Source organism: Artibeus jamaicensis, unplaced genomic scaffold, assembly GCF_021234435.1.
Source record: "Artibeus jamaicensis isolate MK-2021 breed Jamaican fruit bat unplaced genomic scaffold, CSHL_Jam_final contig_332, whole genome shotgun sequence".
Classification (NCBI taxonomy): Eukaryota; Metazoa; Chordata; class Mammalia; order Chiroptera; family Phyllostomidae; genus Artibeus; species Artibeus jamaicensis.
This window is the reverse complement of record NW_026521788.1, coordinates 37237080-37264031: the sequence shown is the minus strand read 5'-3', so window position 1 is coordinate 37264031 and position 26952 is coordinate 37237080. Positions and strand designations below refer to the sequence as shown.

Sequence of the window (26952 nt, the reverse complement as noted above, 5' to 3'; positions counted from 1 at the left end):
GATATTTGCTCTGGGGGACCTAGTCACCCCAAGACTCAAGTCAGGGACAGGTCTGCCTTCTGTTTTACTGTAGTCTGCTAGATATGCCACACTTGTGTGTCTCTGCTCTTCCCTTTGTTGAACTCTTGTGGGCCTGCCTATTGCCTGCCTCTCGTCGAGATGCCCTTCGTCATACCTACATGAATTGACTGCCACAAATGAATTCATCCATGAAATGCAGACTGTGAATGGAACGGGTCTGGCATGTAGGAAATGCTCAGTACATGGCAGAAGGGAGCCACTGTCCGCTTTGGGCTCAGTCTTACTGCAGGACTGAGAGTTCCTTGAGGACATGTCTGTAAAGTTTTTTTTTTTTAATTTATTTATCTTTAGAGGGGAAGGGGAGGAAAGAGGGAGAGAAATATCAATGTATAGTTGCCTTTCATGCGTCCCCTGCTGAGAACTGGCCTGCGGGGAACCGGCCTGCAACCCAGGCGTGTGCCCTGATTGGAAATCGAACCACAATTGTCTAGTTTGCAGGCCTGCGCTCAATCCACTGAGCTCAATCCACTGAGCAATCCACCAGCCAGGGCAGGACATGTCTATAGTTTTACAACTCCGCTGCACTAGTGCCCAGCATAGGGCCTGACTCAGAATAGTGCTCCAGGAATATTTCAGGATGGAGGAAAGAAAGGGTAGAAGGAAGAGAAGAGAGAGGGAATGCATAGCCCAGGTTTTGCAGATGAGGCACCAAATGGATTCTGAGTAGAGGGAAGGGATATTAGTTTTGATTGGAAACATGGAAGGTGAGTCTTTGCCATCTTTCTTCTTGGAAACACTGGTTGCTTCATCACCTGCAGACCCAGCCTCCATCACACCCATTTCTGGAGCTGTTCCACACCTTGGTGATGGGGACAGCAGTGGGTAAATGAGGAGAGGACCTGGGCAGGAGTCTTGGGAATGAACTTGAATTTGGGTAAACTACATCTGGGAGGGAATTCAAAGCGTATATTTAGGGGCCAGATAAGAAGTCAAAAAAGTCCATAGAACCAAAATTGTGTTTCAGATTTTAGAAAATTTGCCAACAATTTCCAAACACTTGTAACTGTGAACTCCATCTGGGTGTGAGGAAACAGCCTTCTCGTGTGTGTGTGTGTGTATGTGTGTGTGTGTATAAAACAATGCTAAAATCTTCTTCATAGGTACTCTCAGTCGTTGGACCTTGCTTGGAAATTGAAAATAGTTGGATGAAGCAATTGGAAATGTGTTCTTTTGTTTCAGTTTTCAGAAAGAAAGTATTTAAAATACCCAGGGCCTATCTGATTTTTAGAGGGAGTATTAGAGAAGTCACAGGTACAATCTTAGATTTTGAAAAAACTTTTGCTCAATTTCAATTCCTAGCAGTAGGGCTTTGACTTCACCAGATACGTGACCACAGTGTGGTTGTTGAAGTTGCTCTGCATTTCAAGCTGGTTCTTACTTTGGTTCAATTTGATTCCACAGACTTCTACTATCTTTCACTCTGTGCATCACACTGAGCCTTGAGGTATGTAGCACAGGAGCCCCAAACCAGGCAGCTGCTTAAATGTTCATGATATCCCGACAAAACCACCTGGTGAACTTGCTGGTGTGGACATGCCATTTATTACTCACGTTACAGGGGAGTGCACTGACAGTGGCAGCTTGTGCAAGAGACCACACTGCCTCCGGTCTGAGGCTTGTTATAAGGGGTTTCAGACAAATAAGGCACACATCCCATGCATGACTCTCAACTCTATTACTTCAGTGTGTAAAAGGGTCAAGAAACAGTCACCGGATAAGAAGCCACTACCAGAAGGAGATAAGGAGGGAGTTACAATCCATTTCTAAAACAATATGCATTTCTTCCGCCCAGTGGTCATCTGACCAGTCCTCAGTCATGGGAGGGGGAAGGGCCATGTCCACTGACCCCACAGAGTGAATGGAGAAATGAGAAAGACCTAGCTCCTGCTTCCCAGATCCTTGAGTTAAGAAATTTGAGGGAAGTTTTAATTCTGACTCTGGATATGACAGGGTCTCTGATGAGAGGTATGACTTCAGTTGGGTCTTTTTTTTTTAAAGATTTTATTTATTTATATTTAGAGGGGAAGGGAAGGAGAGAGGGAGAGAAATATCAATGCGTGGTTGCCTCTCGTGGGTCCCCTGGTGGGAACTGGCCTGCAACCCAGGCATGTGCCCTGACTGGGAATCCAACCATGTTTGTTTGGTTTGCAGGCCTATCCTCAATCCACTGAACTACACCAGCCAGGGCATTTTCAGTTGGGTCTTGATGAAGAAATAGTGTTCTATAAATTGCAAATTGGGAGCACCCAGGTAGTGGGTATACATGTGTGCGGTATGTGTGTGGATGGTAGTGTGTGTGGTGTGTGTGTGGGCGGGGGATGTCCAGGGAAAGGCAGAGCTTCTTTTTTGGAGTTTGGGTACGTGCTTTCTGGTAGTTGCAGCCCCTTCCCCAGTGCCGTGGGTGCTCCCTAATGCCCAGTGAGCCCACTTCCTTCCATGGCAGCTCCGTGGTCCAGGCCTCCCTTTATGTGGTGGCACAGATGCAGAGGTTTCCATAGGCTTTACCCTGGTCTCTTCCCAGGAACCTTTCACACCCTACCCCCAGTTTCCTCCAGCCCAACACTTGTTTTCCTAGGAGCTCTGAGCATTGTTGGAAATGACCTATTTAGTACATTGTTTATTTGTTCTGGTCTGTTTTTCAGCCCCTGAAATGTGAGTTCCGTGACAGCAGGAACACTATGGGCTCATTCACTCTTGTTTTCCAGCCCCGAGGAGAGGGATCAACAGAGAAAGCTCCGAGTGAATATTGGAAAAAGGAGGGAGTGAATGAGCCTTGACAGGACAACTTGGTCGGGTGTGGGTATTGCAAGACTTCTGGTGATAGGGTCCCTTGAGAGCCCAGAGGGAGGATTAGGGAAGCTGAGGCCTGTCCTAAATGTTGTCACACCAGATTCCTCACCAGGACGGACTTGCCCATGCTCACTGAGCTGCCTCCTTTCCTAGGAGTCAGGAGGCCTGTCCATGTTCCTGTGGGTGGCTGATGCCCTCTACGTGGTTCCTGGTTCTCCTCACTGCCTCAGAAAGCCAGGGCCTTTGCCTTCTCCTGCCATTTCTGAAATGGGGCTGCTGTGAGGCCTGCTGTGGCCCCATCAGCTTCCCCATCGCAGGTGGGTCTGGTTGGGGAGAGGCACACGCATGGTAGACTGGGCCCACCAGTCTGCACAGGGGATGGCTTGGGCCAGGGTCTGGGGTTTTGGGAGCAACAAAGGGGGTACTGGGTGTCCATTCTACTGCCTATTGGAGTAGCCTCAGCTCTGTCCCAGATCTACTGTCTTGGAGGATCTTTCCTTCCTGGGGAGCAGCAGTGGACAGCTGGCTCTCCTGGGGGGTAGGGTGGCATTGCAAACTCAATCTCCTGTAAGAAGAAAGAGATTTTTGTTGGAGAAGCAGGTTTCCTTGGCCTCATTCATGGGGAATGGCAGGAAGGCCAAATTTAGCTTGTGCTCTCAACTGGTATTCTGACCCTAGCCTTCCTCAAGTGCAGCTGAATAAGAGCTTCAGAGGCTGAGAGCTGACCTTGTCAGCCAAGTGGGAGCAGGCAGTTGTAGCCAGGGGCTGTGGTCCCCTGGGAGTGCTGCCTTCATCATGCATCACTTATTCTAGGTGTGAGGATGCAGCTGCTTGACAGGGAGCTTAACTTCTCCCTGATAGCTCTGTCAGGGCAGCCTGAAAAGAAGGTAGACAGCAGCAGCTGGGGACATGCGACAGCTCTGAGGGTTTGGTTTTCTGTGTGTGCGTGCTCTCATGTCTTCTTGTGGCACCTGAGATACCTGTCACCCCCCTACCCACTCCTAGCACATTCTCTTCCCCAAGGAAATGAAACATTCCTTTGGGTTGTGATAGCTTTAGGCAGAGGACCTCAGGGAAGGGACTGAAGGGACTTCTCTCTGAGCCTGAGAAGAGTGACCATGTGGCATAATGCTGAGGTCCCTGGAGCCCTGCCAGACTTGTGGAGCCACAGGCACATACACAGAGCCTTGCCGGAGCCCTCCCTGAGCATGTGCTCATGTAAACATGCAGAAAGCATGCTGACACAGACACTGCCAGTCTCCTACACTTTAAAGACTTACAATGGCCTTGGAAGGCACTTGAAGAAGATTGGGAGCTGATAGATGGCATATGTCAGGGCATATGGCATATGCCTTCGTGCCTGTCCTAGGTGGTTCTCCCCATCTTGTTCTCTGTTCTTAGGTCTAAGTCAGAGCTCAGGTCATCAGAGTGAGGACTGTTGGTGTCCAAAGGGATAGGGCTGCAGAAGCTACCAGTGGTCTTACTTTGGGACTGGCTCCCATTCAGCCTCATGTGGGCAGTGGCATAGGAAATACATAATGCATCTGGTGAACTTGGTCTACCAGTTAGTTATTGCTGAGAAAAAAATCATCCCATGTTTTAGTGGCCTAGAAGAGCGGTCATTTATTATTTTTTACGTTTGTTGATCATCCAGGCAGTACTGCTCTGGCCTCACTTGTGCATCTGAATTTGGCTGGCATGCGGCTGGGGGTGGCTGCCTGGGGCCAACCTGGTTCTTCCTGATGTGTGTGCACCCTCCAGAAGGCTGGTCTGGGGATGTTCTGTGGCAGTGCCAGAGTCCAGGAGCAAAAACAGAAATGTGTAGAACTTGATTTAAACCTCTGCTTACGTCAAGTTATAACTGTCTTGTGGGACAAAGCAGACCATCTGTTGAAACCCGCAGTGGGGCTAGAAGGGTCGTCAGAGTGACGGGGAGAGGCCTGGAAATAGGATAGCCATTGCCAGGGGCCCAAATGCAACTGCTCTCCCAAGTTCGGAAACATTTATAGCAGCTTTGTGAAAGGACGGTTTCTCAGGCAGCACCATGCAGGAGAACGTTCTGTGATGATCCATCATACATGATCTATATCTGTGCTGTCCAATATGATAGTCACCAGCCAGATGTGGCTATTGACTACTTGGGGTGTGGCTGGTGTGACTGAGGAACTGAATGTGTGGTTTCATTTAATTTTAATGAATTTAAATTTAAATTTAAGTAGCCCCACGTGCCTAGTGGCTACTGTATTGGACAGGTCGGGGGAAGAACCGTCACGGGCACTGGTTGAAAAGGAGCTGGTTTGATCATGGATGTCTGCTTGGTGCTGAGATGTTCAAGCTAGTAACCGGCAGGTGTGAGTTGTGCTGTTCTCAGGAGAGGGAAGGTGCAGAGTTGACAGCAGCCCTGAGTTTTTCTAGTTGGGGGGGTCCCCTGTCCCTGTTGCACTTCTGCTTCCTGAGCCATTTCTGCATGTTTGCCCTGCCATTCTTTTGGATCGGTGAAGAAGCTCTGAAGGACCTCTTCATACTTTTCTTTTGAGAGTCTTTGGGGCCACAGATCTCCAGGGAAGGCTGATGGAGACAGCATGACCTCGCTGGGGATCGGAGGGTATTGACAACCTCGGGCCTGTGCGTCAGAAGCCCCAGTACTGGGCAGGCGTCAGGAACTGTGTGGTCTTCTGTCAGTTACCTTTCCTCACTCGGCAGCTTTGGGTGAAGAGGTACCATTATGCTACTGGGCACCTTCTTTCTGTCTGACTCAGTGGGCAGAGCAACACCGAGGTCCCCCTGCTTTGCCAGGCAAGCGGTTCTGGGCACACGTCTGTACTCCCGGGGCCACGCTGCCTATGGATGAAGCTGGCTGAGGTATGGCTGGACTGGAACACAGGGGCCACTGGCTTGAGTATCAGTCATGCATTTGCCATCTCTAGTTGGGCTCCTATTTGGGCACTTCTCGGACCTCCCTGTGGATCATAAGGCGCTTATGTCTTTGGGCCTCCCAGGTGCAGGCCCCTGAAGCACAAGCAGGTGATACCTTCAAGAATGTGGTTTTTCACAGTTCTGTGAAAACTGTAGTTGGTGACTTTCATCTCCAGTTTACAGATGAGCCAGATGAGCACAAACTGGTTGGGTGATTTGCTTGAATGTTTAAGGAATGATACTTGGTTGTAAGTGTGGTTGCCCACCGCTGGCCCTCAGGCCCCCCATCCTGAGGGCTTTTCTGAGGTGGGGAATAGGGCCTGTGTGCCGACCCCAGGACCCCAGTCAGGACTGTGTGCTCTGCTCCCCTCCCTGGCACTGCGTTTTGTTCTCCATGGCTACTCTTGTCATGTTCAGCTGACACTAGACTTACTGGTAAGCTAATCCATGGTAAGACAGGCAATGCAGGGACCCCGTGGCGCTCTCATGGTGCCCAGCATGTGTGGAGCTCTGGAAGTTTGTGGAATGGGCCTGAGGTGAAAGTTTGAGAGAGAAACTGGTTGGGAAAAAATCCGGTTGAATTAACACTATTTACTTTGAATTTGATTCTTGTGGTAGCCCATGGGCATCTGAAGCACCAGGAGAGCACAGCTTATGAAATCTTGGCAGGTCCAGAGTGTCCTTTAGAGGGAGTGGCTCAGGTATGGGTCTCGTCTTTGGGACCTATGGGCAGATATGGGCCAGATGAAGGAAACATCCCAGGCTTTGAAAAAGTGGCTTATGGGTTGAGACTTTGGGTTGCAAGTGATAGAAATCCACTTGACTTGACTTTGGCTCATGGAACTGAAAAATCCAGCAGAGACAGGCTGGACACAGATGGACCCAGAGGCTTAAATGACATCATCAGGACCCAGTCTCATGCTGGGACCTGCTTGCCTCTGTGGGCTCCATTCATTGGCAGGTCTGAGAGAAGATTTGGGCTCTGGCTAAAAAAAGGAATATTTAGCATTTGTGGCCCTCAGAAGAGGAGGCCTCTCTCCAGCCCAGGGCTTGCATCCTGCTCTTTCGGTGTCCACAGGGGAAAGAACAGTCCTCTCTTCTGGGTGCTGCACCAAAGTGCCAGGAGGGCACTTACTGGACCATCTTGGACCATCTGCTCTCCCTGTTGGACTTGGGATAAGAGTCACCCTGGCTAGAAAGAGAGTGGAAAAGTGTTTCATCCAGGAAAGTCAGTGTTTTCATCCTGGGAAGAGGCCTCAGGGCTGGGGTGTGAGAATACATAGGCTCTTCAGTCACAGGACTGGGGCAGGGCCTGCTTCAGTCAGGGCAGTCAGTGGCCTTAGATCACCGCTGAGGGTCAAGGAACCTCAGCTGTGGGGATAGTGGGAGGTGGAGGGAAGCAGGGGCCAGGGCCAGGGACCACCAGCACGTATAGCCACAAGGACAGAACTACCAGAGCTTTCACTCTCATTGGGTGAAAGAAATAGGGAGAGAAAGGGAAAGAATAGGGAGAGAACTCCTCATAAAGGATACTTTCTGGCCACAGGACCTGTTGAGTGGCAGAAAGTGCTCTCCATAGTGCGAGACACACTCTGGGACTGCATGTAGCCCAGCGATACATGGTATGTGTGTGCTTAGTTTGTCGGTGCCTGGGTTAATCAGGGATTTCTTAGGTAAACATGTCCACTAGGGGTTAGGACCCTCTCATAAAGACAGGCTCATATGTTTAACAGAAAGTCCATTAACTTTAGAACAGACAAGTAGAAAACACTCTGAGCTGTCTGATTGGTGCCAGCCCTGGTGGTCTGATGGTAGAGAGATGACAGCTGGAACTGGTGGGTTTCTCTCTGGCCCCAGGATGGTTTTAGGGGGCAGGGGCCATGCTGGTGAGCTAGTGTGCCCAGGAGCTGGGGCAAGCAGAAGGGGGTACCGGGTGGGTGGCTGTATGCTAGTGACAGGTGTTGGGCCTTAGTCCATGCCTTTATTCAGTGGACCACTGAGGTAGACTTGGGCCCTTACTTCTGTGGTGGCCTGTACCAGGTGGGAGTGTTGGAGTTAGATCTTCCACAGTCTCTTTCCACTTAAAGATTGTTCTCTCCTCCTCTTCTCCCCCTACACAGATATCCGTGGTCTCCAAGGCTTCCTGGACCAGGCCTCCCGGCTGGGCCTTGATGTCTCTTTACAAAAGGTGGACAAGAACATCAGCCACGTGTTCACCAGCCTCTTCACCACGATGAAGACGGAGGAGCTGAATCGCTACCGGGACACGTTGCGCCGTGCCATCCTGCTGCTCAGCCCACAGGGGGCTCACTCCTTCATCAACGAGGTAGGCGGTGGGGCCTGCAGCCACAGAAGGGGCTACACAGGTAGCTCAGGTGGGCTGCAGCCATGGTCCTCTCATTGTGAGTGGCCCAAACAGGCATGGGAGCCTCTGGGTGCTGAGATCACAGCACATGCCAGGAAGGGGGAGACCAAGCACAAATTGGCTCCTGACTGGTCCTCAGCAGGTTACCCAAGACTTGCCCAGTTGCTGAGAGGCTGGGGGTAGTGAGTAGGAAGCCTGTTTACAAGGCACTGCCAGAGATTTCTGAGGCAAAACTCAGGCTGGTAGTGTTTTTTTTTCTTTTAATTTTCTTCTCTTTTTTGACAGGTGTAAACCTCTAGAGATAAAGTAAATTTCCAGCTGTCTGCAGAGGGGGGCAGCTCTGCTTTGGGATGTGTTAGCACGTGGGGGAGGTGTTTAGCCCAGTGATACATGGTATGTGTGTACTTAGTTTGTCGGTGCCTGGGCTAATCAGGGATTTTTTAAAAAAACATGTCCACTAGGGGTTAGGGCCCTCTCATAAAGACAGGGCTCATATGTTTAACAGAAAGTCAATTAATTTTAGAACAGACAAGTAGAAAACACTCTGAGCTGTCTGATTGGTGCCAGCCCTGGTGGTCTGATGGTAGAGAGATGACAGCTGGAATTGGTGGGTTTCTCTCTGGCCCGGGTTGGTTTTAGGGGGCAGGGGCCATGCTGGTGAGCTAGTGTGCCCAGGAGCTGGGGCAAGCAGAAGAGGGTACCCAGCGGCTGAATGCTCTCTGTGGCTTCTCCTCCAACTCGTCGCCTTGTTGGCCCTCTGTGATTGAAAGTAAAATGAAGTAAAAGGCAGAATTATACTAATTCTGTTTGCTGTTCTTTGCTTGCTTATTCTGCTTCCCCCTCTAATTAATTATTACTCAAAATGCTACCTCATGCATCAGGAACCAGCGTGAAGCCCACTGCTGGAGAACTTTCAATTTGGAACACGTAATTTGGTGCAGTTGGCCAGCAGCCCTGACGCAGTCCACTAATCAGGCCTGGATCACGCTGGTGGTCAGCCAGGCCGTGATGTCCTGTCGGCACTCAACGTTTTCACCAGAACACATTTCCCTGTAGGGGGCGCATTCAGGCTGGTCATGGGTAGCCCAGGAGTAGCAGCTCTAATGTGTCCAGGTGTTGTCAGAATGTTTCCAGAAGTGTCTGCTCACAGGAAAGCTTTTCTCCGCCTTAAATTCCCCAGCTGGAGTTAGCTCCGGTGATGGTGTCTGCTGATTCTGCCGCCAGCCCCATCCCTCTTTTCTCACCAGTCCCTTGCCTCCTCTTTTTGCTTTCTCTCCTCCTTGTCCCTGCTCTTGCTGTTAAGCTTGGAAGTGGGAAGAATATTGGTTTGAAAGTTATACAGTTTGGGGGCAAATGCCAGTACTCCCTGCACTTACTGATTATGTGGCTTTGGGTAATTTGCCTCTCCTTATAACCTCACTTTCTTTGTCTATCAAGTAGAGATGAAGGAGATGACAGGTACAGATAAAGCATTCAGTGTGTAGCTTCTCAAGAAGCACCCATTATCTTTTCACTGCACACGTTCATCATATCCCTTCTGGAGAATTCAGCCTTTCCTCTGTCCCTAGGCCCTGCAAAAATTTAACACAAAACTAAGAATGGCCTAAGGATATTATTTCCAAGTGGCCAATTATGTAGACTCCTGCAGGGTTGGATGTGCTTGGCTGGCTTTGGCCCGTTGTTGTCTTCTCCTTCCCCTAGATCGGTTTGCAAAGCCTTTGCTTTGCCTGGTGCTGCAGAGCTGGGGATGCCCCTGGAGTGAATATCTGGCAAGAGTGACAAGGCCCTGCAAGTGGTGGCTGGAGACTGTGGGGAAAGACAGCAGCTGGGTTTCATTCCTTCAGCTCCAACTGGTCAGAGTCTTGGTCTCTGGTTCCATGTGCCTACAACCAGGAGGGGTATACTATCCTTTTGGGGGTGTCCACCATAGGCATCCCCTAATCTTCCCATTTACAGATGAGGGAACTGAAGCTGAAGAAGTTAAAGGATTTGCTTAAGGTCATGGAAATAGTCACCAGGGGACTGGACGAATCTGACCCACCCGTGTCCTCACTGCTGTGCTGCTGGGATGGCCACAGAAAGGACAAGGGGATTGCAGTGACTGTAGTGGCTAAAAGATGGCTATGCTGGCTTCATGCGGAGAGTATGGTTCCAGGGTCTGACATAAGTTTAGGGTGTTGATGCTGAAAGAATTTTAGTGCATCTACTGTGAGCCATAGGGGAAGGAATCTGACCCTAGAGGTGAACATGACACGTATGACCCATGTGGCTGACTAGCCCAGCAGGTCCCCTGGTAAGAGACCTGGGGATGCTATCCCAGCAAGGAAGTTTTGTTCACTACCTGGAGGCATTCCATGGGCTTATTGAGCAGACTGACACAACCTCTTCTTTGTTGTGACAAGAACGGACAATGTTCATAGGGTGACACAGTACCAGGACATGCCCTGAATTTGTGAACTCAAAACATTGTTATGGGGCAGTAAATGCCTCCCCACCCCACTGCTATGGATGGCGTGTAGCTGTTGTGCCTGACCAGGGCTGGCCTGGGTGACCACAGGAAAGATGGATTATGTGGCCCTCCCAGCTGTAACTGCTCCCCTCCCCCACTTGAAAAGCTTGGCTGTTGGAATGGATGGAACTGGAGACGGTAATGCTAAGTAACATTAGCTAGTTGGTAAAAGACAGACACCATATGATCTCACTTATGAGTGGATTCTAACAAACAAAATAAACTAATGAGCAAAATAGAACCAGAGGCGTTCAATCATGGAACAGACTGGCAGCTGTAAGAGGGCAGGGGGGAGGTGGGGACTGGTTGAAATAAGGCGAGGGGATCAAAGAACATACATGAAGGATCTATGGACATGGCCAACAGTGTGGGGATTGACCGTGTGAGTGTAGGGGAGCAGACTGGGTGGAGGGGGGCAAAGGGAGAAAATTGAAACAATCGTAGTAGCATAAACAATGAAACATTAAAGAACGAAAGGAAGGAATTCAGGGAAGCAGGCAGGCAGGCCTGGCTGTTGGGAGTCAGGGAGGAAGATGGCTTTGCTTGAGTCTTTTATATTTTGCTACATGTGTATTGTTGGGAAGGCTGGCACTTACATGGTCGTTGGTGACAAGTTCTGCACGACATGGACTTAGCTGCCTGGGGTCAGCCTGGCTGTCCATGTGCTGGATGTTGGGGGCCACTGCCTCTCCTGTGCTTGTGGGGGTCTTGGCCTGGGATCCCTGTAACACTAGCTTCTCTGTGATCCCTTTTATGGGGAGCTACCCTTGCTGGAGCCACAGGTTTGGGAACTCTGTGGACTCTGTGGTAGGTGAGAGGGTGGGGGGTGCAACAGGCTGGGGTACGGGGGTCTGCCTGGGGGACCGGGCTGCTATAACAGACCCACCTCCAGACCCCTTTTATTGTTCCTCTTCTTAAAGATTATATTTATTTATTTTTAGAGAGAGGGGAAGAGAGGGAGAAGGAGAGGGAGAGAAACATCAATGTGTGGTTGCCTCTTGTGCACCCTCTACTGGGGACCAGGCCTGCAACTCAGGCATGTGTCCTGACTGAAAATCGAAGCAACAATGCTTTGCTTTGCAGTCAGGCACTCAATCTACTGAGCCGCACCAGTGAGGCTTATTGCTCAGTTTTGATTCCACATCCCCTTCTTTGATTCCACATCAGTGCATTGTCTTTAAAAGGCTCCCCTCAGGGAGGCTGAGTTCAGGGGCGACAGCCATCTGGTCCTCTGACCCAAGATCTAGAGCCCATTGTGAGCTGCCCTTGGGGGCTGCCAAGGGCACAGGCTGTGGAAGGAACTCTTCTCAGCAGGAAGGCTGCTGCGCCTTGGGCTTGGTGTGGGAGCTGAGTGAGGGTGGGGGGGCTTTATAATGACCCTGTACCTGGGAAGTGAGTTGGAGTCTTTCTGTCCTTACCTGGGCCTCCGCCCCTCTCTGGATTGCTGGCTGCTATGTGAGGCTTCACCGGGCAGTGACAAGCACCCCTGATGCTCTGTTCTCACGTAGCCCATCAGCCTGAACTACTGGCCAGGGCAAGTGTGTTTCTTCTCTTCACTCTAGGGCAGTGAAACTCCTGAAGTGATCAAGGTGACAGCCGTTGGAAGGGGCCAAGAGCAGAGGCTGTTCCCTGGGGACTCCTGCCTATGGGTGCTGGAGCCTTCTCCATTCTGTTCATGGGTTCCTTCTTTTATTTCTCCAGCATGTTTATGAGCCTGAGCGCTGTGCCAGGTTCTGTGCTGGACACTGAGGCTATTGTCCCTGCCCTCATGGTGTTCCTAGCTTGGTGGGGAGGATAGAGGTATGAACAGACCCCTTTGCCTGTAATAGCAGAGGTGTGGACCTGCGAGAGCACCAAGGACTAGAGCAACACCCTCTGCCCAGCGACAAATGGTGTTGGCCAGAGGGTCAGTGATGCTTCCTGGAGTAGGTGACATTGTGGCCACGTCTATGGGAACAAACTTTCATTAACCCCATAGCCAAGGCAGGCCTGGGGGAAGAGAGCTCAGGGAGCCCCAGGGTGTTCGAGGACTCATATGTCTTCGGGTTGCAGCAGGGGGTGTGGAGGGTGCGAAGGGGCTAGAGCTGAGGCTGAGATGTCAGCAGAAAGGGGTTCCCTAGTCTAGGGAAGGGAATCCAAACTTTAGGATGGTTTATTCTTGGGTCTTTTTCGGGGTCTTTGAGGTTAATGGCCTAGAGCACATTCCATAACTATAGTACCGCGGCTCTTGGGCGGTATGTGTGTCTTACTGTTCTTTCTTCTCCAGTTCAGGTTTGATGGGCAGATCTCTAGTTCACAGTCCATTTTGGCCCTGGGCTTCATCTCATCTTCCTGGAGGAGATTCCTTTCGTCTGTCATCTATCTGTCCATCCGTCCATTCATCTATCCATCCATCCGGGGTGCCCCAGGCACCCTGTTATCAGTCCATCCAATATGAATTGGGTGCCTATGACAGACCAGGAACCATATCAAGAGCTATCTGGGAACACAGAGGTTCCCCTACTCTATGGCCATAGTCATTCTGGGCATTCTTTCCAGTGGCCTGTCAGACAGTGCAGGCGCAGGGCCCTTGTTCACTGAGGCCTCCTCTGGGCATGTGGGGGGCACTCCAGGACTTTGTCCTTTCAGCTCTCATTCCTCATTTCTGTGTCCCATCTCTAGTTGTACTTAGGCCTTCCTCTTCCTTTTTGTGTCCTCTTTATTTCCTCTTCTCTTCTCCCCTCCCATCTCTATTGTTTCACTGGAAAGAGTAGAAAAAGTAAACTGTTTTAAGCTACTTTAAGTGATTGTGCTTCAGGTGGCCTTTGCTTTGCAGTTAGATGCCACCGATCTCTTCCTGTAGTGAAAAGGGTGGGAGAGAGGACTTGAGGGCAATGGCCTGTTGGTGGGACAGCTCCCATTGATCTCCGAGTGGGTGTCACCTGTCACCCAGGCTAGGAAGGGTGAGTATATGTGAAGGGACAAAGGTAGAAACAGCCACTCGCAACAGCTCTCCCCACCCCTGCCCAGACTGGTTCCCCAGCAGGGAGTGTGGCTGGAGGCAATTTAACGCTCTGTGGAAGCATAGCCTGGGGTGACTCCCGGCTTCTAATCATTGCTTTTCAGAATATGCTGCAATGAGTGAGCTCCCTCCCACAATTTGAATATAAAGACTGAGCTTTTTAATTCATTTGTAGCAAAGGTAAATGAAGTAATCACAATGCTCTGTTGTCCCACATGATATATGCAAATGTTTCCCACTCTACCACGGTAACTCTTCAGCAGATGACGTTATCACTCAGAGCTAGGATTATTCTGTGCTATGTAAGTATCATTTACCAGAATATTTTAAATTACTAATTAATTATAGATTAATTTTTAAATGTGGCCCTGCATTTGCATTTAATTACATCCTACTGTTTATGGATTTTAAAGCCTCAGCACTGTAGCAAAAGTGCTACAAGTCTGAGAAATTCTTTCCCTCTGCCCCTCTCCAGTTTAGAAATTCTTAGAAATGAGATTGTGAAGAAGAGGTGTTCTCTAGAACAGGGGTGTCAAACTCATTTTCACTGGGGGCCACATCAGCCCCACGGTTGCCTTCAAAGGGCTGAATGTAATTTTAGGACTGCATAAATTTAACTACTCCTTAACAGTTAAGTGAAAACTTGGCACTGCCACCAGGTAGATACAAGGTGCTGGACCAGATAAAACAAAGTGGAGGGAGGCCATTGTGTTTGCCACCTGTGTTCTAGAGTTTTTTCTGGCAGGTTTGGAGCTCAGTGATGCTCAGGGCAGCCAGCACTCGGGGCCTGGCTGACATGGAGAAGGGAACAGGGAGATATTTGGCCAGGGCCTGTGTCCCAGATTCCACATGGCCACTGTCTCCTTCCTTCTCTGTCTCCGCACTCTGCTTATCCTTCCAAACCCTTTGCGTGCTGTGGAAGCCATTGTGGACTCCCTCCCTGGATATCAGCAACTTCTGGGCTCATCAGGCTCTGTGCATCCCAGCCCACTGTGCCCTCTCTGTGATGATACCTCACATCCTGGGCACCTGCTGCACTCTGACCACACAGCCATCGCCATCCCCACTCTGACCATCTGTTTGTACCTCCACCCATGGGACCTAGGAGTGCGTGAAGGCAGGAGCTGGGACATACGCATCTTTGTTCATTGCCTTCTGGGTTCTGTGAATATTGGTTGGCAGGCAGATGGAATCTAGGAGCTCCAACCTCTGCCCCAAGCAAACATTTTGTAGAAGCTGATTGCCCACTGTTCAGACTAAACGCATTCATAACTCTTTAGCCAAGCAGGGATGCTTGATTGTTCTGAAAGTATTTAATGTTTGATTTTTTGATATTTCAAAGGAGCATCCAAGCCCTTGTCAGGGGGAAATGCCAAATGTTGCTGGACCTCCTGGTGTTTGTTTTGATTGATTGTTGTCTCAATTTCCAGTTTGCCAGGAATCATGCCACACCATTCATGAACTCAGGGACAAGGAAGGCCTTACTGTGCTGTCTGGGAAGCCTCTTGGCCTCCTTTCCAGGGTAAAACAGGGGGGTTGTGAACCTGAAGTGTAGGCTTGGAGACACCTGGTATTCTCTCCTTCTTTTTTAGGTCATTATAAATAACCAGCAACACGTGTCAGTTCCTCCCTGCAGGAGTCTCTGTGGCTTATTAGCAGGTAGCCCCTGTGGTTGGGAAGGCAGCAAGAATGAGAAATAAATGTTTACAAAAGGAAACATCCTGCAGCAGCCAAATGACTCAATTAACCTTTCTGCTCCTGGATCCACAAGGCCATTGAGCTTGGGGGGCCCTCCCTAGGGTGGTGAGTCAGCCATTTGTTGATTGAAGGGGTGGGTGGGGAGCCCAAAGGGGAGGCAGCAGAACTTCCCCAGCACTGCAGGAAGCCAGAAATCTGGGATTGTGAAGAGAGGCAGAGGTGAAGCAAGGTTACCTAAACTGGAACAGATTCATTCAGAGAAGCTGTCTGCCATACAGCCCACATCTGGTGCCATCCTCTGTATGTTCCTAAATAGAGCCCTTGGTCAGTGCCAGCAGGAACTTGGCCTTGGCCACCTGTGTTTTAGCTGCCATTCAGCTTGGAGAAGGGAAGGCCTCTGCATCAGTTAGCTGGTGCTGTGTAACATACCATCCCACAACTCAGTGCTGTGAATAAAGCCTTTATTGTTGCTCATGAGTCTCCCAGTCAGCAGACTTGACTCTACTGATCTGGCTTTTACTTGCTTGTGCATCTGTGGCCAACTGGCCACTTGGTGGGGCTGGCTGGTTAGGATGGCGGTTGGCTGGCTGTAAGTTGGGGTGATGGGGTGACCAGGCCATGGGTCTCTCTAGCCCACACTTAACTCATATGGCAGCAGCAGAGTCCCAAGAGAGCGAATGCAAGTGCTCAGGGCCACTCCAGGCCCAGGCTCAGACCTGGACATCGTCATTTTTGCCATGATCTCTTTATCAAAGCAAGCTGTGAGGTCAGCCCAGACTGAAGGGCCAAGTGAGGGAACTCCTGGGAAACTTCTCCTGGGAGGATCCCTCCAGCTGGGATCCTGGGGGAACTGGGGTCCTGGGGGACCTCCTCCTGGAGGTCACATTGGATATAGGTAGTGGATACGGGAAAGGAATGGCAAGTTGGGGCCGTTTTGCAATCTGTCCACTATGTCCCAGTGTGCATATGGGCTTTTGGGGAAGAAGCAGACAACGTGCAGTTCTGTGGGTGACAAGATCATATGCAGAGGCACATGATCTTTCAACCTTGCTCAACTTTGGGGTGAGAGTAGTGAGGAGGGGCATATGAAACAGAGAGAGAGAGAGAAATGGAACGGGCCCTTGTTTATCTAGCTCCCATTGTGGACCAGTTAACTCACCTGACCTTCCAAATTGTGCCAGAAGGGAAGTGCTGTTCAGAGTAGGGGAGCCTCAGATAAAGGGACAGAACTGGGATGTGAGTTCAGACTCCTTGACTCAGAGCCCAGCTGTTTTCCACTAGTGCCATTGGCAGGAGGAAGCTTATTGCCAGTTTCCTCCTAGAGCATGCTGAAGTGAAGACTCGGTGACCACGACCACTGAGGTGGGATTGGGGAGAGAAAACTGGACACCTCTGAGAACTCATCTGAAGAATGGGGACACTCTCTCCCACCATAGTCCTGTGTCCACTAACACACCTGCAGAGAGTGTGAGGTGATGGTCAGACCGCCAGTACCTCTCTCCTTGACAGCTGGAAGAGCAGCTTCCATGAGACCCTCTGGTCACCAGTGAGTCCGAGAGCATTTTATGTAACCCTTTTGTGGTGAGGTCAGTGGGGCAGGAAAGGGCAGAGCTCCCAATGGACCTGGCCTGGCTCCTATTCCCCCTCCTCACCATGTGCCTCTCTTATCTCTGCTTCCCCATCTGTGCAGTGGATTTCATGACACTTGATGTACAAGGTTACCTTAAGAATTAGGCATGGGAGCATTCTGGGGCACGGGTCTCCCGTATTTTCTCTCATAGTTTCTAACACAGAGCTGGCACCCAGAATGTGCCCAGTAATTGCTGTGTGAATGGGGAGATGGATGAGTCTTAGAAAATGTGAAGATTTGGGGCACTGAGGGCATTGAGAAAAAGGAAAAGTCTTCTGTGACTTTGGGCAAGGTCAATATTCCCAATTTTGAAATGTGCTTGTGATTGAAATCAGGGATTCTCATGGTGACCTGCTGCTGAGTTGATTGAAGGATAGAAGTGGGCATGGTTGATGGACTGCTAACAGGCTTGTTTAATGCTTATTTCCCAGCTGTTTGCTGTGTGGGAGTGGTATGGCATCTCCTTCCCTCAGTGCATTACTGGCACATCTTTAGTGTCTGTGACCATGAGTGATGACAGGGAGAAAGCAGAGGATGGGGGTATGGTTTACAGTTAGAACCATGAAGACCTGGGGAGAAAGGAGCTGCTGTGGGTGATCAGTGTGAAGGTGAGAGAGAAAAGAAGAGATGGAAGCAGAACGTTGAAGGAGACATGCATGCATCTTCTAGCCCTACCCACAGAGCCCTGGTACGCTGGGGGCCAGGGCTGGTGTTGGGTTCCACCATACAGGAAAGGCAGAACTACAGGCACTTTAATTACAGTAACTAGAGACAGGGCAGAAGACCTGAGTGTGTCCCCCACTTCTGCATCAACCCCCCCTCATTTCCTTCTTCACAGAGGAAATCTGAGGCTTTCAAATACTTGGTTGGGAACACGATGATGCTTCTTTAGGGGCTATGGCTGCTGACTGCACAGAGGAAGGGGCATTACCTTTGGAGCAAATAGACAGCTCAGATCCCAGCTCACTGCTGGTGCCATCTTTCTGAGCCTGTTTACTAGTCTGTAAACTGGGATAATTATGCCTTTCTGTCTGTAAATGGTGTTTGGCTGAGATTGTAGAACCAACCTGGGCTGTTGGGGTCATGGGTGGATGTGTCAGTGGCTCAGACAAGCACTGCTGAGGCCAGTCTGACAGAAGGATGGCTTGACACTCACTCTGTGTCAGGAGGCATAGTTCCCGGAGCCAAGTGAGGAAAACCAGATGCAGGCTGCACCAGGTGGGGGTGGGGGGGACAGGGCTAGCAAAAAGTGACCAAGTGCTCATGCCCTCAGCCAGCCCAGAAGGGACTGAGCACCAGACTCTTGTGCCAGCATGCAGCTGGAGTGAACATTAGAGTCCATGGGAGATGGGGGAAGAGAGGGCTGCCGATGCTGGCCCAGGAGCAGGGTGGGAGTGCTCAGGGAACCTCCCATCTGGGCCTCCTTGGCTGGTAGGAGCAGGCACAACTGCTACTGGTTTCTTAGGACTGCTGGTGGCTGGGATGATAGAAGAAGGTGCTTTTTGGCTGTAGTATTACTCTTTGAACAAGAAAGTCTCATTTAGGTGGCCAACCATAACCAAGATAGAAGGGGCTCCTGCCCCCAGACCCCATGTACTAGGTGCTTTGGGGGAGAAAGAAACAGATTCTGCCCCTAAAGAACTGCCAGCTTAAATGGAGAGAAAATTGACACTCAGAAAAAATTATGAGCAGGAGAACTGGGTGCTCAGCTGTGAGCACCCAGTTGGAGACAGCTCCATGCCTAGTGCAGCAGAGTGGGGAAGGTGCTGCGTAGCTGCTCTTCCCTCTTTGGGTCCATCCAACCCACACAACTACATGAACCACTCGAGAATAATTCTGTAACTTGGGGATTTTGAAGATAGCCAAAAAATTAGATAAAAATGGCTAAAGCCACCCTTCGGGATTCTAGCCAGGCAGGTATAGCATGTCACAAATCTGAATGCCCATGACATCCAGGCAGGAATATCAAAGTTAAGAGGCAGGTTCACTGTAAGAATGAAGCATATAGCAGCCATGGGGACCTGGAGGGTACATCCTTCCCTGAAGGGGCTGGTCAGACTCCAGTGAGGTTCCACAGGAAGATCTGGTGTAGCCACTGCTTCCCGTGTCTCAGGAGGAGCCAGAAAAGAGGGCTTTGCTATGAAGTGTCTTAATTTTTTAATGTTGGCAATTAATTACAAAATTTATAAGCTCTCCCTTGACCACCTTTGCCTGTGGCAAGGCTGAGGGCAAGGAGCCATGGGTAGACTTAAGGGGAGAGGAGCCAGAGCAGGTAAGTGTGCATGGCCTTGGAGTTAGTGCATTTGAGGTTAGAACCCTAGCATTGTTCTATGTCTGCTGGCTGTGCACAAGTTATAAAGTTTCTCCAAACCTTTGTTTTCTTATTTCTAAGGTGGGGATAATGATGATGGTGATGATGTTGGTGGCAATGATCATGATATCTGTTGCTGTGATGATGATGGTGATGGTGGTGGTTGTGATGGTGATGGCAATGGTGCTGCAGCTATGCTTCCCACCAGAACCACTGTCTTTGGCATCATCTTTATCTTGCTTGGAAACATGAATAAGCTAGAGGTCTCAGCTCAAGTACTGAGTGTTCAAGTCAGTTTTTATTTCATTTCTGGATTGGTGAGAAGTAGGGAAAGGAGTCCCTGCTGTGTGGGGTTAATGGGTCCTGGGGCCCAAACCCTGTGTTTATGGAGTTTGAATTAATGTTTTAGAAGCACACCAGGGGGAGGGACAGAGTCCCCCCAAAGAGGGACAGATCCTTCTTTGTCCCACAGCGGGACCAGGGCTGTTAGGAAAGCTGAAGTCAAGTTCAACTCCTGGAAGAAGGATCAAGAGTGGTTTACTTCAGTGGCTCTAATGTTGGGGTTTGTCCTGGTTATCTATTGCTATGTGATAAACTATCCCAAAACTTAGTGGTTAAAAACAAAAAAACCATTTTATTATTTCTCATGTTTTTCTTGGGTCAGTAGGTGGTTTGGCTTAAAATCTGTCATGCAGTTCTGGTCACACAGTGGGTGGATCAAGAGGAGTGAGGGGCTGGGTAAGCTGGCCATCTCTCCTTCCTGAGATCTCTCCAGTATGCTAGTTTGAGCTTCCCCACAGCATGGTGGCCTTGTAGAGGGAAGATCTGGTTATGTGGCTGCTCAGGGCTCTGGGTTATGAGGGCTACAGCAAGAAAGAATGAAGCTTGGGCTTGTCTGTTTTAGAGTCCTGGCTGCATCCAGGGTGAGACCGTGCTGTGGTGGGCACCGCATATATTTGGCTTTTGTGGAGTAAACCTTCATGGTCCTACCACTTGAGAGTGGCCTAAAAGTGAGTAACAGAAGGCAATGTTTTTGTCAAGACACAAAATGAAATTACAGTTACTCAAGGGATGGAGCCAGAGACAGTTTGTAGGGTGGTTGGAGGGGAAGGAATGGTATAGGTTGGAGAATGAGGTGGGGCCTTCCTGGTCCACAGTGAGCTCAGCATCCCTTCCCTGACTTAGCAGGGCTACCTGCACCTTGTCATAGCTTCTGAGGGTCCCTCATTCCTCGTAGTTGCTCTTACTTGTTATGGAGGGAAATTGAGGTCATAAAGGAATGTGAGATACTTGGGGCTTGGACAGCTACCTTGAGAAATTCATCTGCCTAAGGTCCTTGGCTCATCCAGACCAGGGAGTCTGCCCTAAGGAATATGAGGGATGGGGTCCATATCAGGGCCAGGGGCCTGGAGCCTGGCTCAAGCCAGGGAAGAGGCACGTTGCTTTGAGGACAGTGGCAGCCGGCAAACTAGATGTTGTTCTTGGCATGACTTCCTCATGACAAAGACAATTCTCATCAAAAACTGGTATTTCTAAGCCCTGTAATCTCATATTTGGAGACTAGTCACATTGAGGGTGATATTTAATATATATGTCCAAACTGGCAATACCTGGAAATTAATTATCCTAGTTATAATTAAATCTAGTGATCCATTTCATTGCCATATAATGGAATGTGGTTATATAGGATTCTACTGAGGACAATGGAATTCTGAAGAGTAGAATTTGTAATTCAAACCCCAAGAACAAAAGCTCTAGATTGCAGGCCATGATTTTTTAAAATATACTTTATTGATCATGCTATTATAGTTGTCCCATTTTTCCCTTCACTCCCCTCCACCCTGCACACTCTTTCCCACTCACATTCCTGTCTTTAGTTCATGTCCATGTGTCATACTTACAAGTTCATTCATTAGCTCCTACATTTCCCACACTATTCTTACCCTCCCCCTGTCTATTTTCTACCTACCATCTATGCTACTTGTTCTCTGTACTTTTTCCCTCTCTTTCCTCCTCCCTCCTTCCCCTGTTACTAATCTTCCATTTCTGTGGTTCTGTTTCTGTTCTAGTTATTTTCTTAGTTTTGTTTTTGTTTTAGGTATGGTTGTTAATAATTGTGAGTTTGCTGTCATTTTATTGTACATGTTTTTTACCTTCTTTTTCTTAGATAAGTCTCATTAACATTTCATATAATAAGGGCTTGGTGATGATGAACTCCTTTAACTTGACCTTATCTGAGAAGCACTTTATCTGCCCTTCCATTCTAAATGAAAGCTTTGCTGGGTAGAGCAATCTTGGATGCATGTCCTTGCCTTTCATGACTTGGAATACTTCTTTCCAGCCCCTTCTTGCCTGTATGGCTATGATTTTTTATCCTGCCTTTTTTTGGGGGGATTTACTCATCATTAATTAAACATTTGGTGAAGACTGGCATTAGAGCTGTGTGGGTGAGACATCCCTGTCTGTCTGCAGGGAATGTAGGAAACCATCAACAGTACAGGATAGATGCAAGTATAGGGGTGATTGGGGTGCCCACCAAAGCCAACACGTCCATCCTGTGGTGAGGGAAGGCTTTCCATAGGAACCAAGATATGACCTGATTCTTGAAGGACAGGCAGGAGTCAGGCACAGAAAGCAGTGGAGAGAGAGAGATCCTAGGTGAGGGATCAGCAAATGCAGAAGCATGGAAGGGAAGCACATGGGAGCTAGAGGTATTTCATTCAGGGAAAAAGCAATAAGTATTTTAATACGACAACATCAAGAGAAGCACGTAAAGGAAGAGTAAGAGGCAAAGCTGTGAAAGAAGCCAGGGTGGCATGATGGGTGTTGCACTCACCCCTGCGGGCAGAGGGAGCCATCACAGTCTGGGTGTGCTTCATCACATCTGTATGGTCAAAGCTCTGGGTGGCCTCAGACAACAGCATAGATCAGATAGGGAGATCTGGAGCCAGGGAGGGAGGGTGGTATCAATATTTGAGTGAGCACAGATATAGCACTGAGGAAGGCAGAGGTGGTGGTGAGCGGGGAACAACTTGGAGGACTATTCAGGAAGTATATTGTACCGGACTTAGGAAAAAGTGTGAAGATGGTACAGAGAATTCTCATATACGCTACCTCCAGTTTTCCCTATTATGAGCATCTTGCATTAGTATGAGACATTTATTATAATTGATGAACCATTGTTGATACATTTGTTATTAGCTGAAGTCTAGCTTTATCCAGATTTTTGTAGTTTTTACGTATTGTCCCTTTTCTGCTCCAGAGTCCCATCCTGGCCACTACATTACATTAGTCACTGTGTGTCCCTAGGCTTCTTTTGTTTGTGACAGTTTCTTAGACTTTCCTTGCCTTTGATGCCTTGACAGTTTTGAGGAGTGCTGGCCAGGTGTTTTGTAGAATGCCTCTCAATTGGTATTTGTCTGGTGTTTTTCTCTGGGGGTATGGCTTTTGGGGAGGAAGGCCACAGAGCTAAAATGCCATTCTCATCATGTCATATTAGGGTGCCTGCTATCAACCCTGTTGATGTTGACCTTGACTAATTGGCAAGGGTAGTGTTTATCAGGTTGCTCCACTATAAAGTTACTCTTTTTTCCCTTCCCATACTGTCTGCTTTGGAAAGATATCACTATGTGCAGTGCATATGTGACTAGGGGGTTATACTTCACCTCTTTGAGGGTATCTACACACATTATTAGGACGTTGGGTTTTGTGTGTGTGTGTGTGTGTGTGTGTGTGTGTTTACATGGAAGAGTCCAATTCTCTTTTTGAAGGGAAAATTAGCTGGCTGTGGCCTGTGAGGTTGTTGGTACGTATGTGGCAGGAGAGGACTCAGAGTTGCCTTGAGAAGCATTCCTTGGGCCAGCTATGCTCCTCAGGCCTAGCAGTAAGCAGTAGTCTGATTGGTGGTGGATGGAGGACTTGGATACATTCTGAGCCTCTGAGGTGAGTAGGGCTCAGCACCTCCTCATACCAGAGCTCTCCTCATACCAGAGTCCTTCCTTCCTCATCTCCTCTTAAAGTACAGAAGGCTATTTAAATGAACTTAATTCATTTCAAGTCAAGCCTACAAGCATTTCTGCATGTTGAATTTTAGGTGTGTGTCAGACCTGGAGCTGATCTCTAGGAACAGAAAGATGAGTAAGACACATTCTCAGCCCTCGAGAAGCCCACCACCGGTGGGATTATCTTCCTCCTACAAGCAGACTCTAGCTCCATGGCCTCTCTCTAAGGCAAACCAAATTTGCTGGTGCTTCTAACCCTGCCCCTTTTGTCTGCTTGGGAGGGACATCTTCTCACCCCTGGGGCTTCTCCCTGAGTGTTCTTTTGGGAAGAAGGGAAGAGACTTGCTTTGGGTGTTTACATGACACTTTGGGGGTAGAGGCATTGCAGACATGCCGTGGCATCCACATTCAATGCCCAGCCCTTCCCAAATACCTATTTTCCATGTTTGTTATTGTGTTTCTGTAAAAATATTTTGTAAGCACTTACTGAATATAGCCAAGAAGGTGACAAGTGCTCTTGGTTGTTTTTCCTGCCATTTATCCCTGAGCTGCTGGAAGATATGCACATGTTTTGTGCTCCCAATGTCAGAGCCAGCAGGCTCTTTCATGCAGGAGCAGCCAGGCTTGGGTGACACCCTGTGGTGGGGTAACTGGCTCTGCCTGTCCTTTATTATGAGCAAGCTGGATCTCTGCTTGGTCAGTAGAGTGGCTGAGCAGATGGGCCAGGAAGCATCCTCCTGAGGTGCAGTTCTGGCTCTGCCACTTGCTACCTGTAGGACCACAGGAGAACGTCTCACCTTTTTCACCTGCAAAATGCAGGTAATGTTTTATTTACCTTGTAGATGGTTGCCAAGATTAGATAAGTTAATACACATAAAGCACTTAAAAAAGTGCCTAGTCAGCCTTTATGTAGGAAGTGTTTGCTGTTACTGCTTCTAACATAGACAGGATAGACTTAATGACTTTGTGGGCTAAGCAGTGTATTTTGGATTCTCATCCATTCATCCATTCATTCATTCGTTCATAAAATATATCAAGCATATATACATATATTCATAGATCATTTTATAGTCGACTATTTGAGGAGACATTTACTCTTTCAGAATTGGTGGTGGGGGCAACAGCCACTATGGAGAGATGAGAAAAGAGCTGAAGTTTTTTTGTATGTAATTCTAGGTATGTCCAGCATAGTAAGTTGCAGGTATTATCAGAGGAGACTGGTGTATCATTTATTTGTAATCATGTATAACCAGTGGTGTGTCATGTCCCTCTCTCTTTGTAGAGTCACATTAAGAGGAAAAAACAGGAAAGCGATGACTGCTTAACAGTTCTTTACTGTTGTCCTTTGAAGACTGTTAGAAGAGCTGATTTGTAACTCACACCACATCCTCTTAGAATCCTCATTCACTGTCTGTCTTCCCCCTTGTTTCTCACAAGTCACTGTTTCCCAAAGTTTTCCAGATATGTCACTGCTCATAGTCTATGGGTGCTCTTGCTTTTTCCTCTTTCCTCCTTTCTGTCCCTGTTTTCTCTCCACCGACTTTCTGTTCCTATAAAAGGACGGGAGCCAGCTCAGGAAGCCTGAGGAAGTGGAGAAGATACCAAGGCTGATATTGGATTCCTGTTAGTGGGCTGGGAGGGAGGAAGATTCAGACGTGACTTTGTCCTGCCACGTGGTGATTTGGCTGTCCCATGTGAGCAGCTGTGCCAGGTCATAGGAAGGTGACCGTGGTGTGCACAAGGAGATCTGTGCCTGCACAGTGCTGGGAGGAGACAACATGCAAATGCACTTGATCTACCAGTTTCCCTCCGAATGGGCTGGGTGACTGAACAAGGAACTGAATGCAGTTCAGACTTATGCTCCATCCAGGGAAGTTAAGGGGCTTTATTTTCTCAGAAGACAGGGAAGGCGAAAAGGCAGAATGAACTGAGAATGTTTCTAAGTGGGCAGACCTAAAATTGGAAGGAATTGCTTGGCATGTTGGGTGTTGAGGTGGCAGGATTTTAGACAGTGACATGTGTCAGATCTGACCTCAACCCCTGGCATCATCAAGACCCAGTGCAAAACGTGGATGAACCTGTCCTCCCTGGACCTGGTTTCCTCATCTGGGGGATGGAAGTCATGTCACCCCTTATAGGGCTGTGGGGAAGGTTGACTGGGACAAGCAATCAAGTGCAGGTCGTGGTATTCTGTAACTGCCCTCTCTTTCCCCTTCTTCCCTGTTCACTCTGTGGGCTTGTGTCCTTGGAGGAAGGCACAGGCCATGAGCTAAGTCCTGCTAGGAAGGTGCCTACTTCCACCTGCGGCCCCATGGAGATAGTCCTGCCTGGAGCTCCTGCTTTTATATTAAAGGGAGTAAGGCACATTTACTCCCCTCCACGTCTGGTGGATCCACGTGCTTCATCCAACAACTTGGCCCTGCCCTGAACAAAGTACCTTGGGGCCACACCAGAGAATGAGTCCTTGTTCTTGATCAGGGGAGTATGATTTGGCCAGGAGAACAAGACTACACCAGAAGAAACCAAAGTGGATGTTGCCATGACTTGTAGACTCAGGAACCTAGAAGGATGCTCATCTCTTCAACATAGACTTCAGCTGTGGCCTCTGCTTACATACTTCCAGAGATGGGCAACTCACCATCTATTAAGAAAACCCATTCTGTCATTGGGTAGGTATTTCAACAGTGAGAAAGCGTCTACTTAATGTTATACCAAATCTGTCTCATTACTCCTGGATCAGTGTTCTGGGGCCACATAACAATTTATATATTTTCCCGTGTCTGCTCCTCAGTTATCTGAAGATAGCATGCATTTACCTTGTGGTCCTCTTGGTAAGCCAGACCCTACCAGCTCCCCAAATGGTCTTTAGTCCATCGATATTTATTGAGCACTTTCTGTGCATACCCAGGCAACCATGCAAGGTGCTTGGGTATGGTGGGGAACAACATGGGTGAGGTCTTCATACTTATGGAACTTACATCATAGGTGCAAGAGGAAGAGAAAAAAAGCAAGGTAACATCAAATGGCGAAGAGCCCTGGGTCGGTCATTCAGTTGGTTGGAGCATTGTGCCAAACACCACAAGGTTTTGGGTTTGATCCCTGGTCTGGGCACATACCTAGGATGTGAGTTCTATCTCTGTTGAGAGTGCGTACAAGAGGCAACCAATTGATGTTTCTCACATCGATGTTTCTCTTTCTTTGCCCCTTCCTCTCTCTCTAAAATCAATAAACATATCTTTGGGTGAAGATTTAAAAAAAATGGTGGACAGTTCTCTAAGGAACCTAGAACAGGACGATGCAGTAGGGAGTGCCAGTGTGGCTAGGCCTTTGCTTTGGTAAGGGAGGCTTCGCCATTTCCAAGGTCCCAAGGTGAGAATAAAGCCTGGCTTGTCAAAGAACAGAAAGAACGTGCCGGTGCGACTGGAGCTTAGTGAGAAGAAGAAAGAGGGTGTGCGGGGATGTGAGAGAGGAGGGTGAGAGTATGCCACTTTGGGCTCTGGAGCCCTTGTGAGGAGATTTTAAGTGTGATTCAAAGTCATTGGAGTGTTTTTATAGGATGATGACATGACCTATGTACCATTTAGCTGCTCTGTGGGGAACAAGATGGATAGTTTTGCACACATTGCATGAATAAGACCCTCCAAGACTCA

At 48.8% G+C, this 26952-nt stretch overlaps 1 protein-coding gene across 3 annotated transcripts in view; it reads left to right on the top strand.

Moving 5' to 3' along the window:
• Window positions 1-26952, top strand: part of GRID1 (glutamate ionotropic receptor delta type subunit 1) — a 780146-nt gene that overhangs the window by 228470 nt on the left and 524724 nt on the right. For all 3 annotated transcript variants that reach the window (XM_053663815.1, XM_053663813.1, XM_053663814.1), the window contains one exon: window positions 7908-8113. In XM_053663815.1, the coding sequence (XP_053519790.1) occupies window positions 7908-8113 (206 nt within the window). The remainder of the gene's footprint in view (window positions 1-7907; window positions 8114-26952) is intronic.